Source organism: Aythya ferina (assembly GCF_964211825.1).
Source record: "Aythya ferina genome assembly, chromosome: 6".
Lineage (NCBI taxonomy): Eukaryota > Metazoa > Chordata > Aves > Anseriformes > Anatidae > Aythya > Aythya ferina.
The window spans coordinates 4123107-4140847 of NC_140303.1; the positions used below are offsets into that span (position 1 = coordinate 4123107).

At 41.6% G+C, this 17741-nt stretch overlaps 1 protein-coding gene across 5 annotated transcripts in view; it reads left to right on the top strand.

Annotated features, from left to right (window-relative positions):
- HECW2 (HECT, C2 and WW domain containing E3 ubiquitin protein ligase 2) overlaps positions 1–17741 on the top strand; it is a 164502-nt gene that overhangs the window by 74222 nt on the left and 72539 nt on the right. For 2 of the 5 annotated variants that reach the window (XM_084523310.1, XM_084523309.1), the window contains exon 3: positions 7532–7639. In XM_084523310.1, coding sequence (XP_084379436.1) covers positions 7532–7639 — 108 coding nt within the window. Of the gene's footprint in view, positions 1–1907; positions 2374–7531; positions 7640–11893; positions 12284–17741 lie in introns of those variants that run through there. The other 3 variants (XM_084523312.1, XM_084523311.1, XM_084523313.1) reach the window with 3 other exon arrangements.

Genomic DNA, 17741 nt, shown 5'->3' on the forward strand with positions numbered 1-17741 from the left:
CCATTATGCTCTGTGATTTGTCTGAGAAATTGTGCTGTTTTTTGTTATCTTTATGTCAGGTATTTTGGTTAATTAATCTTTTGAGCTGCTACTATGCCTCCAAATACCATGTTGTGTGGGGGTCCGTGGAGATGCTCTGATCCCCAACGTGAAGTGCTAGTGGGTGTATACAAGGAAACAAGACATACAATTCTTGAAAAAGTAGGAAACGGTCTATTTTATGGCCTGTGTCAGAATAAAGGCTGTCTGTGAAAAATGAGAGCAAGGATCCTTGCTTACTGCTCTGTTAATTTAAACTTCAAAGGCAAGAAGTATTGCTTGTTTCCTATTTGGGTGGGGGTGTATGTTATGGCTTCTCCCTTTGCTCAGCTTCTGCAGCCGAAGAAGGCAAGTGTTAGAGAAATACAGCATATTCCTCACCATCCTGCCAGCCATGGGTCAGAAAGTGAATAATTGCTTGTGCCATGTAAAGTAGTACAGTGCAATAAATGTCAATAATGCAATGCGTTTGCTTTGCAGGCAGTCACGGAGCGTGCCACTCAAGAGGGTGCAAGTAGAGGCTTTCCCCTTATTGCCCACAGAGCAGAGCAGCAAGGGGATGGATATGAATCTTCCTCCCGGTGTGCAAGGGAACAAATTGCTATGGCACCCTGAGGAACAGCCACCTCCCAGGTTGTTTGACTCGGGGTCCCGATATTAAATACCTGTCTACAAGTGTAGTGATGGTACCTGTGCATAGGCTGGAGTTCAGAAATGCCACCCAGCATTCCCTTCCTGGACTGAGGCCAGAGCCGGCCCCACACTCCAGTCTGTTCCTGAGGTCATGCCCTTGCCTGGAAAGAAGAGCCCAGAGGGCTGCTTTTTTTTCATGTGCGAGGCTAGAAGATACACGACAGTCTGGGAACTTTGTTCCTCTCACCTTTTTAGGGGCTTGCTCTGTTGGTATGCAAGAGAGAACAGTTTCCAGCCACCTCATCTTACGTTTCCAGCAACGGTTTGAATTTCTCTCACAGCAGTCAAATTCTGATGTTCTTTCCCCTCGTGCCCCTGGAAAGTACAATTCCTAGAGGTGCTTATGGAAACAAAATGTTACAGCAGCTTTCAGTTCCTTGTTAGCAAAAAGTCCATCGTACTTTCTGTGACTGGAAGTATTTGTTGGAAATTTGTCAAGCTGAGGAGGAATAAGTAGTCCTGTAAGTGTTGTTTTTCTTCCTTTTTTTTTCTTTTTTTTATTTTTTCCCTCCGGTTTTCACTAGGAAAAAGTAAAATTTGCCTTGAGAGGTTTCACACCATACTCCACAAGCATGCAGTTCCTCATTGTGTGCTGGGAAGGACGTGGGCTGCAGGCTGCGGACCAGGTCTGGGCATCTGCTGCAATACTTGAACCCTACTTGCAAACCAGCCTCCAAGCACCCCGCTTGTCTGCGTGGTACTGGGACTGCTTTAGCATGGTTTGGGTCCTTGCCATGATTTGAAGGGTTTTTAAGTCCGTTTCTGGTGTCCGCCAGGAAGCTCAGAGCATCTACTGACCTACACGAGGAGGGGCAGGGATGGCAGCACTCGGCCCCGTGCTTCTCCTCCTGCTGAGGCGTGCACTGTGGGCACTTACCCTGGGCTAACGGCAGCTTCACGCCAGCTAAACGTCACAGAGCGGTCTGCTCTACTCTAAAACACCTGGATTTGTAGGGGAGTGCTGTGGGCGGGTGAAATATGGGGTGAACAAAGGCCAGCACTTCCCGTGGGCTCTCGCTGCACTTGTCACTGTGTCGGCCTTGCGGTTGTTTCTAGGGTTTAAAATCCTCCTGTGTACACCAGCCTGCTCCCCGTTGCGTGGGCCGTGGGCTGTGTTTTGGTATCCTCCCATGGAACAGGCAAGGAAGGAAGTGCAGGGAGGATGGGGCTTTTGCATCCTGTACCCTTCAGAGGGGAGTGGCCACAAACAGATTAGTTTGAAGGACATAATACTTCATATGTTTTAACATGGGCTGTTTGGACACAGATAAAAACCTTGGGTGAAGGAGAAGAGGCAGACAGCTGTGTGTTGCTGCTAGAAACTGTCTGGGAGTTCGAGGACATCCTTCTGAAATCCTTTCCTTAAAATGACAGAAGGAAGAGAGAACGGAGAAGCAGCTCGAGAAGCAGTGACTCTGCAGCAGTGTTAATGCAGAGCTAAAGCTTCCAAAGTTGAGCTACACAGCCTGGCTCTGGAAGGCAACTTCTGCAGAAAATATTGTTTGTGGCTGGGAGCAGGGATGCTACTTTCAGGATCCATCCTGTAAACACTGATTTTTTTTCTTAATTCTCCAGTTTGTTAATTGGACTCAAATGGAGGCATGCAGTTTAGGATCCACAGATACCCTTTGGAACGGCCAGGTAAGGCTCGATGGTGCCACAAAGTATTGCTCTCATTTCAGCGTTGTGCTGCCCACACTGGTGCTACCTTCTGGGAAAAATACTCCGGTTCTACTAGAAAGCCCCCAAACTGTTTCTAGACTGATATTGGGAATTATGTGAATATCCCAGGCTGTATGCTGCATGCAGTGAGTTAACAGTTGGTTGCAGAGCAGTAGGTGATATGTGGCGTATTTTAAATGGGTTGCTATAATGCGATTTATTCTAATACTTGTTTTCAATGAACACTCTGCCTGCAAGTGCTAATTTGCTTACCGGCTTTCCAGAAGAGGAACAAGGCCTCAGGGAATGAAAGTTGTCTTCTCCATTAAATGTGTCCTGACGCAGTTTTGTATTGCTTTTAAGCATATTTTGGAGAAAAGGAGGAAATTAAACTATTTCATTTTTTTTTTCATTGAACACTGTGCTACTTCTGCAATGATTACCCGGAGGTTATTATTGCTAATTTTTTGTATTTGTAGGATTAAAATGAGAGTACAAAGACAAAATACTGCACAAAATTTAGTGTTAGAAACTTGTTTCATCAGTTGCTCAAAATGCACAGTTGGTACTCTCAGTCATGTTCTTGCGAATTTTACATTTTTGGTGACGGTCTCTTTTATTGCTTGGAACCCTTTCCTCACAACATCAAGCGGGGGGCACTTACTGGCAGCAGGGCTGGGATTTTGGAAGCCATGCAGTAGAATGCCTGTTCAGCAGACTTCTGTTCTACACTGCAAATGCCATCCTAAAAATGTCCTGATGCTTGACTCAAAATTAAGTTCAGGATTATCTTCCAATGCAGCTGTTAATTTACAACTCTGTAAGTCGTAAAGACTAAGATAAACAATAACATAAAATGGACAGAGGATGATACTAAACAGTATGCTTATGAGAGAAACTGGTATCAAATCAGAGAATCTCAGTTTGAGGCAAACCTATACTTAGCCTTGCCATCTACCAGCCTTCCAGCTCCTCTGATGCACACTGTAAGAGAACACCTGATGAAAGAAATAATGTTTAGAACAATGCTTTATGAGTGTCCCTGGGCTGGGAATACACACACCCCTTGCTAACACATCATCTTCGGTGCCCAGGAATTTATTAAAGTTAACCCAAAATGCTACGGGGTCAGCGTTCTGACAATCTGAACTTAATTTAAGTTTTAAAATTAAGAATAAACAATACAAGCTCGTAAAAAGATTTTGCATAGAACTTCTTCCAGGAAGGGATGAAAAAACAGAGATTAGGAGGTAAATCCCAAATGAGGATAACAGAATTACGTGGGGATACAATGCTGTTACCAACATGATTGATCTTTTCTAAGCTCAGCTGCATGGATTTTCCAGAGCTGTGAATTAGAAAAATCCATATACGGTAGTGAAAGATGAAAATTATAAAATCGTATGTAATTAAATCCATTCAGTGACATTCTGAATCTCTTTAGCAGCACCTTCTCTCTGAGCTCTGTGTTCAAGCATCTATAAATAAGTTATTTGATTGCAGTAGGGAACTTCAGCATTTTTTTCCTGTGCAATAAATCCACGATATTTCGTTACTAGGAGTTTGTAACTTCTTTAATGCTTTTGGTTTTTAAGAGTAAAAATCCTTTGTGTTCCTGGAGACAAGCCTGTTCTCACACAGCCTAACACTAGAGACCACAGAAGGTGGGACCAGAAGATGAGCATTGGTTTGCACGTGAGCAGTCTGTGCACTGGGAATATCAGGCTGCCTTCGGTAACAACCAGTAGCAGTTCTTGCTTTTAACTTGTTTTGTTGTCTAAGACTGTATCTGTTTTTTTTTTTTTTTTTTTTTTTTTTTTTTTTTTTTTTTGTGGGTTGAAACCTGGCTGAACTGCTGCCTTTGATGTGTTGTGATCAGTTGTGAGCTGGTCCTTCCCCTCCGCTCTGCACTGGTAAGACCGCGTCCCAGTGCACTGGGCTGCAGTACAGAGGGTGCATGGATGCACTGGAGCTTCTGGTGGCTCTTACTCTTGTACAAGTGCTGTTTTATTGTGCAAACTTGGTAAAAATGATGCTGCCATCTTTCATGCAGCTGTCCATACATTTACTCAGTACTTGCGTATTGCCTTGCACGTGAGATAGCTGTGCCGGGCTGACAGCTGGCAGGGGGAGCTGCCTCCCCTGCACAGCCATGGTAGGGCTGGGGACACGGGGACAGATGAACTGCTGACATGGAGGGCACAAGCTGGAGACGTTGCATGTGCCTGATTCACCTTGAAGGGTTTTGTAATGATGGCAAAGCCTGAAAGAGAAAACATTACTCTGAACAGGTTTGCTTCACAGCGATTTCAAAGAGCACTAGGCAGTGTAGAGTCTGTACAGGGATATTTATTACAACCTGCCTTTTATTGCAGAGCGACATACATTCTCACATGCCCTGATATGTGTGGGGCTTGCAGCACAGCGAGAATCAAGTTACTTTCTGTAATATTTCATGCTTTTAGAAGATAAGATTATACTGTGGATCTTCCACTGTTCTGTTTGTTTCAGCAGTGTAGACTGACTTGACAAGATACCAGTGCAGAAGGATGATATTTGGTTGCATATTTTATGTTCTGGGAATGGATATTTATATCTTTTCTTTGGCCCAGATTCTAGAACAGCAGCCAGTTTCACAAACAGCAACAATTACCAGCTAAAAGGGGAGCAGAGCTTCTTACAGTTGAATTTCTCTAGGGGTACTATGTAAAGGTTTTGGAGAAGAGGAGAGATGAGGTAGTGGTAATTTTGACTTCTGACGTGATGCTTTTCATGCTGTCAAGCGCTTCTTTGTTTTACCCAGCTGAATATCGCTGAGACTATCACAGTTAAACTTCTGGTTACAATTTTGATAGTTAAATTTCTGCAGTATTAGGTATACTTCAGTATTTTCATGCTATTTGATTTCTTTTGCTCTTTGGTTCCTTTCTTTTTCTAAATCCATGAACTAGGGTTTGTATTTTCCATATAAATCAGTAATGTTGTTTTATCCCCTATGTAAAAAACTTCACACAAGTAGAAGAAATCAGCTGTTTCAGGAGAAAATGATATCTGCCCAAAATAAATTCTGTAATTTGAGTGGATTGCTGTCAGGCAGTGGCCTGTCAGCATTTTCCATCCATCCGTCTCCACCACCTTCTGTTGCAATGGCAATGTGCCTATGGGCAGAGTATCAGGGATTCTTCTTTGGTCTTTGTTACTGCAAAATGGGCTATTCCAGGGTGAAATGGCTGAAAATCTTATTTGTTGTTGAATTTTATTAATTAAGGTGTTAGAAAATGTGCTGCTTTTTTTTTTTTTTTTTTTTTTTTTTTTTTTTTTTTTGTAACTATCAGCTCAGGATTTCATGCTTACCTTGCATGTTGTTCATGCGGGACCTTTCCTAACCTCACCGATGTCCTGGTAAAGATTTCTGTTGGCTTTATTTAGTTACAGATTTAAAAAACAAAGAACAATTGCTTGTACCCGAAGTGTTGGAAATCTTACTGTTAAGGGCTAATTTTACTCCTTCAAACTTCCTTGATTTGCTGAAAAAGAAAATACTCAAACAATTCATGTTTATGGTCACAGTATACTGATTATCTCTCCTTCTGCTTAGAATTATGAACAGATTTTTCTCCAGTTGGTTAAATACAGCTATTGAGAAGAACCAGAGCATGTAAAAGGAACTTTTTTCCTCCATTTATCTCTTTATTTACCTAGACATAATTAGAACAGTGAATAGTGTAAAAGTATTTGTGTTTCAAATATCCATTGAATTTCTCAAAAATCTGCATGCTTTTGGTAGCAGTGGTTTGGATAACCAAGATTGTGTCATGGAGTAGGCAGTCCTGTAGATACGCTAGAAGTTAAATTAGTGCTCTGGGAATCCATGAGATATCTCCCTGAAAGAAGTGGGACCCTGGATAGGGAAAGTACACTGCATAAGCAAATAAATAAACAAAAATCCACAGTATTGTTTCAGTTAGTGTCATTGCAAGCTACAGAGATTTTTGAGGCGCATGGACTGCCTTTTACAGGCTGTGCTTTTTGAGTTCCTCTTCATCTAGTGTTGCAGAATGCACTCAGAGTTGGGTAATAAAAAAGGAATTTTATTTATTTATTTATTTTGAGAGTGAAGTTTTCAAGCACTACTGGAAGGAATTAGGACTTGGAGGCAGCAGGTATGTTTATCTAACAGCTGCGTAAATGCACTTGTAACATTTCACGATGCATACTTCCAAAGAACTTTCTGTACAAAAGAAGCTGGATTTATGTCAGCTTCCTCTGGGTCATGATAACTGTCTTCGTACCCCTTCAAACAGCTTCTCCCTCTGTTTTTGTTTCAGTCAAATAGGATGCTGGGTGTCTGAACCCAGGCTGGTAAGTAGGAAACAAACCCCAAGACCTGGTTTTGTTCCTGTTAGGACAAAAAGGTTTCTTAGGAAGGGAAAAATACTGATAGTACTAAGCTGATCTTCAGAGACTTCATGTTTACTTCTCAGTTCTCCTCTTTTGAATGTATTTCACTGAATTGCTCATTTGTATTTCTGGCTTACTAAGTGACAATTCTTTGGACCTCTAACTCTAGTTTACTGATAGGTGGTAATACGGTACATGCCAGGAAATTGAATGTGTCAGATTTTTTGGTGTACGTATAAAGATATTCTCACCAGTTTCTAAACTGCAGGAATCCTCTAAAAAATAAATCAAGTCCTAATACCTCTAACACCAATTCCATACATCACAGCTAAGGAGTGAATGCTAGATTTCCACAACACAGAGCGAGACCACTGTATAATATGTTGTAGCAACTCTGTGATGACGTTACAGGCAGCTATACATTCCCAATAGCCTGTCTATTGAGGCAGGGAAGTTTTGGATTTAATGCTTTACCTTGGCAGGCCACCTCTTACAGGAAACCATATATTTACTTTGGTTGTATGTATGTCTGCTCACTCTGCATAAATTGATCTATCAACTGTAAAAGAGAAGCCGTTTACCTTTTGCCAGTTTGCTTTTATATTTAGTTATTTATTTTAACAGAATTTATGTTTTGTGTCTGGGCCTCTTGAACAAACAAACAAACAAAAAAAAGCAACCCTGCTATTATAAATGTTAAATACTATGTGACAATTTTTTTTCTTTCCTCTTACAGATGAGAACTCTCCAGCCAATTTCTGGGATTCCAAAAATCGTGGAGTGACTGGCACACAGAAAGGACAAATTGTGTGGCGAATTGAACCTGGCCCTTATTTTATGGAATGTGAGTACATATTTACCCAGTGTAAGGCAAGCATGCCATTGTGTCAAGGGAAACCATCCAGATAGTGCTTGGTACACACTTTGTCAAACGCTGATATAACAAATAAATTGATTATATATTTCTAAGCAGCAGCATATTTTTCAATGTGTTTGCCAGACATTACAAAAAATACAGTGACCAAAAAAAAAAAAGTTATAGAGTTTACAAAAAAGAAAAAGGAAAAAGTTGAGCTTAGAACTGCATTTGTGTTCTAGGGATGTTCTTGGACAATGTACTTCAGTTTAAGGGAACAAAAAATTGCCTTGTTAAATGTTGTGTAGTGTATATGCATTGAAAGATGAAGTACCTTCCTAGAAGTTTAAAATTTCAGCTGGAGAAAGCATTAATGGTAAATACACATGAAGGAAAAGATAAAAAAGCCATAGTTCTTGCTGGTATGTGTTAGTATTAAGGGTAGATTTGCCTCTGGGAAGTGCCAGCCTCTTGTCCTGTTGCGTCAAGATTTCTCAACTGACATTTCATTACACTGGGAAACCAACCACTGGATGGTTTTGAAAGATTGAATCTTGGTGTGACTGGAAGCAACACTCCTCAGCTGAACTCTGCAGGAAGTGTATTGGTAGCCAGCCTTCACATCACAGCCCTTCACCACTTTGTTAGGTGACCAAGATTTGTAGGAAGCAAGCCACTCTGCTGTGAGATATTTTTGCTTTGTTGTTTGGTTTTTAATGAAAAGGAGTATTTTTACTGTCTGAAGTATGTGATCCCCTGCAGAAATTGGGTGTTTTAATTCTAGAACATTGTCTATGAGCTTGTTGGAAACTCTGATATGAGTATCATCAAAGTGGCAATCAGTCCCAAAAGAGCTGTGAGCTGCTCTACCACCTGTTTAGCCTCACAGTAATGAATCTCCATAAATTAAAAAAAAAATATATATATATATATACACTCCCACTCCATTTCCTCATTGTATACTGCAGTGCTGCTAACTGTAGGTTTTGGCAGAAATTTTTCTTCCAATTAACAGATATAACATCAGTATATGCATTTTAAGAGGTGCTGGAACCACTATCCTGTAGATTATTATTAAAAATTCTTCTTTCTAGAAGTTGTCGTTGAACGTTGCCAAGTGAATCTATGCATTACACAGCACATTTTTTTGACAAGGAAAAAAACAAAGGTTTAATGGGATAAAATCACAATCAATTTCAGAAACTTACTACAGAGAAAAATGGTTGAACTGAAGATGAAGGTCAAGAAAATAATAAGGATTTAAAAAAAAAATAACTTTCCTGGTGCCAAAGACAGTGTCACTGAAGCAGACTAAAGTCTATGTTAGAAAGGTTCCTTGCCTCTAATTTCTCTTACATATACTTATATCAATATTGTTGCCTGTACTGGCAGTTTGCCTTCAAGGATATTTGTTTGTATCCTTTAGCATTGCTGTGTCATGTGTGGAGATGAGGCTTTTAGTTCACGTGAATAAATAACCTAGGTTAATGCTTCAAGAATCAGCAGTTTTGACTTAAAATCAGTTTCAACAGACTTGGGACTTTGCAAGCAACTGATATATATAAAGACAGAAGGATACGTGTTCCTTGCTTGTGGCTAGCTTTACTAATTAACAGTTTTACTGCCATACTATGAACAAAAGAGAAGCAATTACACAGCAGCTGAGAACTGTAAAAAGGAATGTTTATGGGCATATGCTGCTATAGCACATAGTGTGACAGATAAATATGTCACCAGTGACACTTGTGCTTCTAGTGAGAGGCCAAAAATTGCACTGACGTGCTTAACTGCATTTCTAATTGCACTTTTTAAACTGGGAGACTTCCCAAATACATGACAAAGTTTGCTCAGCAAGGCTTTTCATTTTTGCTTTTAGTGGGGGAGCATTTCTGATGCAGTTATAGGCGGCTTCTCCTTTATGTTACGTGATGTTAGGTTATTTCCCTGCGATGTGTCACTACATCACAGCCCTGGTGAATGCACAGGTGGCCACACGGTTCAGGTATGACCTCAGTGGGGTTGCCTCTTGCTGCGCAGCACCAGGGGGCTGGGGGAAGAGAACGCAGCCTGGGTTCTCGCTGTGGTCTGCAGGCAGTGACGCTGCCCAGCCTGGGCCAGCCATGGAGATGAACTTAGCTCACCTTTAGGCTCTTTCTCCTGCCCTGGTGCTGATATAATTTGTACTCCCTGTAGCACTGTCAGAGCAAGAGGGAGAGGCAAATGGAAGGGCTCATGTCCCCAGGAAATATGTGCCCAATTATTGAAGTTAAGGTATCTCTGATACATTGATCTGCCATTAGTTTCCAAATTTTGGAAAGAATTCTACAGTTTTAGATTTCTTGTGCTTAGGAGTGTCTTTGCCAAGAGGCAGAATGTGTCAGATACATGTCACGGTGTTGGGGGTTTGTCATATTTACTCCTCTCGGTATGACGTGCAGCAGACCGTTACCAACTCAGCAGTGCTTTGCTAGGAGTGAAAGGAAGAGCTGGGAGTACAATCAGCAGCAGTATCTTTGATTTTTTGAAGCAGCAGATCCAATAGAAGACGACAACGTCTGTGGGAAAAGGATGGACAAACTGTGTAAATGGATCAATCTAAACTCAGCTGGAGATTAATCACAGTGTCGAAATGCTGGTTGGAAAGGACCTCTGAAGGTCTTTGATCCAACCTCCTGCTCAGGGTGGGACTATTACCAACACTTTACCTGGTCAGATGTGGCTTTTAAAGCTCAGTCTGAAAACCTTTAGGGACAGATTTTGCACATGCTTTAGGATGTTTCCAGTACTGCAGCTTTTCTACAGTTAAGGAAGATTTTTCTTGGCATCTTGTCTGAACCTCAGAAGCTTAAATTTGGGGCTTTCGCAAGGTTTAAAATCTTCTGATAGAACTGAAAATAGTTTTAATTCGTAATCTTTGTAACTACATCTTTCAAACTACCCCTGCTGCAGTTAGATGTTGCCTTAACCTCCTCTTCAGCAGACTAAAGAAGGCCAGCTCCTTCAGCCTCTTCTCACAGGTCATGTTTTCTCAATCCAACCATCTTTGTAGCCTTCTGCTGTCCCTGCTCCATGTTCTTGAACTCGAGGGACCCAAAACTAGGTGAGGTATTCCAGGTGTGTCCATACCAGCACTGAGTCAGGGGGATAACAAATTCTACCTCTCTGCTGGCCATGCACCTCCCAACGTAACCTGTGAGGTGGTTTGCTGTGCCCGTGGTGAGGTCAGTTGCTGACTCATACTCAACATGATGTCCATCCTCAGCCCAGGATAAATGAATCTGGCCTGAAGCTGTTTGTCTTTTTGGCAAGAAAAGTGATTACACTGAAGTTCCTAATGTTGAATGATGAGTTGAGATCAGTCAGCGTGCATATGATCCCAAAGGGTTTGGTTGCATTTTTTCCCAGCAGTGTCAGAGCTCAGGGACATGGCACATCTTTTCACCCGTAATGTAAGATCTCTCCAGGGCAGAGTGCAGAGGATGATAGCATCGCTAACAAGCCATATGCAAATGAATCTTATGCAGAAGGAGGATTTCCATTTTAATTGCATTAATGTTAATCAGTGGGAGTCAGCTGGTTTGGGCCTCAAGCTCTTTCTGAAATCCTCAGATTTGTACCTTGTAAAAAAAAAAAAAAGCATCTTATGCCTTAGTTTGGGAACCAATTTTTCCATGCGGATAATTATAAACTCATTAATAGTTTCACTGAAGTCTGTGGAATTTATACTTGTGTTTAAAGTTAAGCCTTGGTTAAACTTTTTGTCTGAATTTTACATTACTCTGTATCTGCAATCTTTTAACTCAGTTTCCTGGTTATTCAGTTTATTCCTCTTAAAATCCCTCCCTATAGATCCACCACCTCCTATTTCCCAAGCAAGTGCCTTGTAAAGGCAGAGCTGAAGGCCGTCTCCTCTCTTCAGATCAGGCAACCCTCAGAAAACAGGGTGGGGAGAATCTCACTATCTTCATACTAAAAACAGGCATTAATTCCCCCAAGCACCCAAATTAGCTAAATTAGGATGATGAAAGATAATTCTCATATGCTTTAAAAAAAAAATCGACACAAAAAATCCGTAAACTGTATGCAGAGAGGAGAGAATCAAAGGAGTCAGTGGTGAAATAATGAGAGGTGAACTTAATACATTCCAGAAGTGCAAGCAGCCTCTGGGGGTGTGGCTGAGGAGGAGGGGGAGGAAAGGAGTTTGGAAGGAAAATAAGTTCAAAGCCCAGCTCACCACCACAAGCAGCTGGTATCCTGAAGCTGTCACCTCCAGATGAAGTGACTGGCTCTGAACTGCAGAGCCAAAGCCAGCAGAGGCAGGAGCTCCTTTGTTTTACCTGGGAAAGGAGCAGAAATGCGCTGTGAGCACGGCAGGGATCTTTGTCACTTCAGAGATTCAACAAGGTGAATGTGAGCATCAGTGTGCCCAAGATGGTGTTTCCTTCCATAACAGATGTGACTAAAACTTTCTGCTTTGAAGTTTGCTAAAATGTGGGGAAAGGCAAACAATGACTCACTAGCCGGCTCCCTCAGGTTGTTTGCTCTACGGACTACAGAAGGATTGCTAGACATGACCGCAGCTCTACAAACAGTTTTCTTCCTTCTGCTGTGAAATGAAAGGACGAGTTCAAGGTGTGTCACTCTGAATTGATGGCAATGGTGTGAAAGTGCAACACAGCTCAGTGCCTTTGTGTTTATGGTTATGTTTATGCTCATGTTGTGGTGTTTATCACGACATCAGGCTGTTAAGTTCTTTAAGTATGTCAGGACTTTTAGCGTCTGCTCCAGGAGCAGAGTCAATGTGGCAGAGAGCTTCTTGGGGCACCACAGTCTGGGAGCTCAGGATGGCAAGGGCTCCCTTTCGGGGGTGTTGGAGCAGAGGTGATGGCATTCCTTGTGGAGAACAGAGGTAGCAGAAAGACGGAGTTGAAATGATCCACAGAAATCTTGGTGTGATGGAAAAAGCGTACCATAGAAAGCTTGAGGTGTTCTGACGACCAGTTGATGAGAGCTGCCTCTCACAGACAAACTGCAGCTTTGATGTCTGCAGAGTGGGCAGGGACAGGTTATGTTGGATGTGCCACGGGGGAGAAGCGGTATAGTGTGGTCACTGTCAGGCAACACATAACTGCAGTGCTTATGTACTTCCGTGGGCACAAAGTCTTTAAACCTGCAAACTTCCTAGTAGTTAAAACAGACCGTGGTGTGTTTCCTGCTGCCTGGAGCAAGTGGCACAGCACGGCGCTTGTGTCCATATAGCCAGCCCGTCCTCCCTTCCCCAGCACATGGGACAGGAGTGTCGGGGATGCTCAGTGACCGTTCAGCAGTCCTGATGGTCGTGTGTTTGTACTCGAGTTCGTACGTGCTTGGTTTATTGATACAGGTGCAGGCCAAGAGCTTCCTTTGAGACTGAGTTAAAACTAATCCATAGTGGCAACTGTTGGGATTCATCCAGATGCTGCCAGTCTTGTCACACGAATCACTTCCAAATCACTCTTGGGATGTTTGTGGTTAAATCACTGCTGGTACCTCACTGCAGTGCTCAGATGGGTGACTGCACAGACTGTTTCTATTTTGTCCTTAAACTCTCACTTTTGTGGCATGACTCTGAGATAAATTCAGAAAGCGTGGTGATGATCCATGTGTTTGCATTATACAATATCATGTTACAAATGAGGTTTTATATAGCGTTCTCTCTATTCAGTGCCCATTACAACGAAATTACAAAGTTTGTAAAAATAGCATACCAAGACTGAAATTTGCTGCACATTGCAGTTAGAAGAGTGCACTCCTAGCCCCATTTTTTCTTTAAAAAAAAAAAACAAAACAAAACAACACCAACAACCTAATATAGATTAAAAAAAAACAAATTGGTTTCATAATTGAACTTGATGTGCTTTTAGCTTTAAAAGGCTGCTCTCATGCAGAGTTGTTGCTATTGTCTAGTAGGGATAGGAGCACAGTTCAGCGCTCTGCCCAAAGCATTGGTCAATGGTCAGTGCTAATAAATGCTTTATCAACGTAACTTGTTACTCGTACCCAGTGTTTATATTTTGACCATTTAAATGAAATTGTGAAAATCATATTTTCCTCACACTGAATTGTTCTGAGCCTGGGATGCTTGCCTGCGTGGTTCTGTGTAACCAGTGCCCTTCCAGCACTCTACCAGGGCACTGTGCTTCTCGTGGTTATTGTCCCAACCCTATTTATAAACTTGTTCACTGAGTAAGAAATACTTTTATTATACTTCTGCTATTTATATCTGTTGTCTCTTACTAGCTATTTTTGTGTATCACAAATAACTGAAATAGGGTTTTGTCTTGTGGGTTTTTTTGTTTTTGTTTTTGTTTTTTTACGATTTGTGGCAAGCCTTGTTGACTTCCTTAAGCATGTAATAGCCCAGTGTTTTGTTTTAAAGGTTAGGTTAACCTTTTTGCCAAACTGGAATGGAACAGGCAGGGCTCATGACCGTAAGTAGAAATGCCTCAGAGTTGCAGCAAAGTGCGGGCGGACGGCAGGGCCAGGTAAGCTGTTGTTTGAGCAACTGTTGCTTAGCGGCTTCCTTTGAGGCAGGTTAGGTGCAGAGAGACCACGGGAGGGGACAGAATTCATCTGTTACTGATACTAATTTAGGTAAAAAGCTCTCTGTAATTCTGCTTAAATCAATTTCCTTTTTTTAATCCTTCCTTCTGTAAAATAAACTTTGTGATATACCTGCTGAGGGAGAGGGAGAGTGCCAGAAGGCAGCCTGCTTTGGCACTTGCTCTGCTGTTTGCTGCGCTGCGCTGTTATGAGTAGGAAGTAATCCAAGAGATGGTTGGTTAGAATGATGCAGGGGAAAGAGCGCTAAATACTTGAACAAAAAGGTTGTGTTTAATGAACAGTCACGCTAAGAAAATAAATTCACCTGACAGGATGTGCAGAGCACTTTTAAATTCTTGCAGTTGTCTATCGGCTGTTTGTGTTCAGCTGGGAAAAAATAGGGTTTAACCTGGTGTTTTTTCCCTGGATTACTTCTCCCTTTATACATTTGTAAAATCTGAATGTGAGTGATCTAATTTGTGTTTAATTTGTTAATTTGTACCAGAGTTTTCTTAAATGATTTGCAAAACATGCTCTCATACTTTTTTTATGAGCTTCTGTGGTGTCAGCTTTTTCTCAGTGTGGGGACATACGTTTCTATCTGCAGAGAGCCATGGATTCAGCTTAAGTGACTCCTGGCATCTTGCTGCAGAGTCCAGGAGCTCTGAGCTGCTGTGCATTTTCTGTGCAGCTAGCAGGGAGCACCGGTCATCTCCACAGGCCGCTGCAACCCAGCAAGGGTTTGACTTATTTTCTGGAGGTGACTATTATTATAAGCAGATCTCTCTCTGTTATTGAAGAGGCGAGAGTGCGTGGTCCATAGAGGGAAGTACAGCATTATGCTGCATTTCAGGCAGGAGTTCTTGAAATTCAGATATCACTGCTTGAGTCCCAGAAACCTTTCTTAAGTGACACCTTTCTTAATTCCAACATTTTTATGTAATGGACTTGAGCTATAAAACTATGGTTATAAAATGTTAACAGCTATTAGCTTTTAAAGAAGGGGATTATGGTCTTATCCAGATTAATTAACATGTATCCCTTTTTATATGGCTCTGTGGTATCTTTCAAAGAATCGTAGATACCCCGATTTCATTTTGTCCTATTTTTAAACGAAGAGGAAATGTCTGGTCGCTGTAGGAATTCCTCGCGGTCTGTGTGATGTCTGGAGGAACGTCAGGGACAATGGGACGTGTGGCAGCAAGAACAGAGAGCTAGGTACAGTCACTTTTTCCCATGAATGAAAATAGTTTTTGTTGTGCAAGGTCACATTTTTTCTTTAATCAAGCAGACAGCATATAGTCCTGTGGTCAGGTACAAGTGTCTTCCCCTTGCTGGATTTATTACTGTTAAATTTTTCAGTACAGATCACATACAAAGCAAGCTGATTAACTCGTTGGGGGAAGCAGTAGTAGGAAAGAGAAACAAGAGAAGGGCAAGTTTACGCTGAAAGGAAACACCTGAAAATGAGGTGGCAGGAGGAATAAAAGAAACTAGGAAAACTTTAGGTGATGCATGCTATTTAGCAGTCTGTACTATGGAACAGCTGAGAGGAGGCCTGTATATTAATATGGTATTGACCTCAGCTTTCTAAATATTCAAGTCCTGTTTGCAGGAGCTTACTGTTTCTGAAGATTTGTTTGTATTTTGAGGGCCTTGTTTATATGTAAGTAGAGAGGTGTTCTATCAGGAGCAGGCACAGACACCTATTGTCAACATATCTGGGGCACAGAAATCCATCAGACATGAAGAACAAACATTCAAATCACAGTTTTTCTGATAACGCAGAAGAAGCAATGTCAAAGAGCTACATCCTCAGCGTTATTGAATTGACAGGATTCCTCTGAGATTTCTTTCACTGTTAAGTATTAATTGTAGCTTTTAGCACTGTTACATATATCTAAATAAATATATGTATGTATATAAAAAATTAGCTGTCTCTGGTTCTGTGAGGGCACTGTATTCTTGCTGTGCACAAGATCAGATTTTGCAAACCTATATTCACATCAGCAATATCTGGCATAAGCATGCCAGATAGCCCATTTTTCAATTTCATGCTGAATTTCAAGCGCAGCTTCTCCCCTGTTAATCCCAGTGCCACAATGCTAATGGCACCTCCAAGGTTCCTGTGTGTAGAGCTGTATAAAGCCCAAACCGAATCAATGCTACTTCTGTTGGTGAGAGTAGTTGTCTCCAGATGCCATGTCTTAACTTCTCTTTTTCTAATAGTTTTTCTAAGCTTTTTTTTTTTTTTTTTTCTTTCTAAATTCAGTTTGTATGAAATGGATTGTCGGATCTATTTCTTGAATCAGATGTTGTCTTCTACCACCAGCCACATACAGGTGTTGGAGAGTACTGCATGCTTGTAGAAGTCGCTGAGAGGAAGAAATCCAAGGATCCAAAGCTTGTAGTATTGCATTTCTGCCTGCAGGAGAATTTAAGTGCCAGTGTAGTGAGAATGTACAACAAACTTCTGTCTGCATTACGGGCTGTCTGCAAATAAGAGCAGCAGCTGATAGCTCTTCCAGTGCTAGCTTCTTTTTCTGAAGTGACAAGATGAGAGTAGGAGGAAGAGGGATCAGAAGTTCTTCCACCTCCTCCCTCCCTGTGAGCCCAGCTCTTGCCTTTGAAGGTCAGTTCTGAGGTGCATCCTCTCTCTTAAATGAATGTTGACTTACTGTAGCAAATTAAAAAAAAAAAAAAAAAATCCTTCTTGGCTGAGCAGACTTGCAGAATGGATTCTTCATCCTTCTGAGTAGGGATAAGTGGGCATTTTATCTCGCAGTGATGAAGTACCTCAGCCCCCAAGGCTGTGTCCCACAACCATATTCAGTACATGCGGTTTTGTATTTTTGGACTTCCAACGTACTGTTAAACCAAGTGGAAGGAGTTGAATTGCCAATACTTTTATGCACACCCTCTGGTTCTGTCCAAACTGGTTGCTGTAATTTGTGCCTGCCTGTGGCCATTTTTGTCTGGCCGTGGTCACTTCTGTACCCAGAGGTAAACCCTCATCAACCTCCTACAGAAGAGATGTTCCAGTGGGGAAGGAAAACAGGGAGATTGTTCCAGACAGGGAAAATCCCACAGGATCAAGGACAGCTATAATTATAGCTGTGCTGCTATGTTAGAAGAATGCAGAGGAACAACAGTAGAGGTCGGGCTTCACTGAAACATAATACTCTTTTGTCTGCAGCAAATGCAGTTTAGCAAACAAAACTTTATTCAGTGGGACCAGAAGTGTGGTGAAACGTTCACCCTTCCTGTGTTCCAGTATAAAGTGCTTCAAGCTTCCTTCAGATACGTATCATGCAACTTCTTCCAGAGTCTGACAGGGATCAGGCTAGTAGCAAATAGTTCAGTGAGTCCTTTTCATAATGATTATATTGAAATAGTAGCAGAAATACAACCTGCAGAATACACAAAGAGTAGATAACCAGCTGCTCTGTTCTTAATTTCCTGCTAAAGTATTTCTACAGGCAGATCGCTGAGTGATGGATTGTACTCA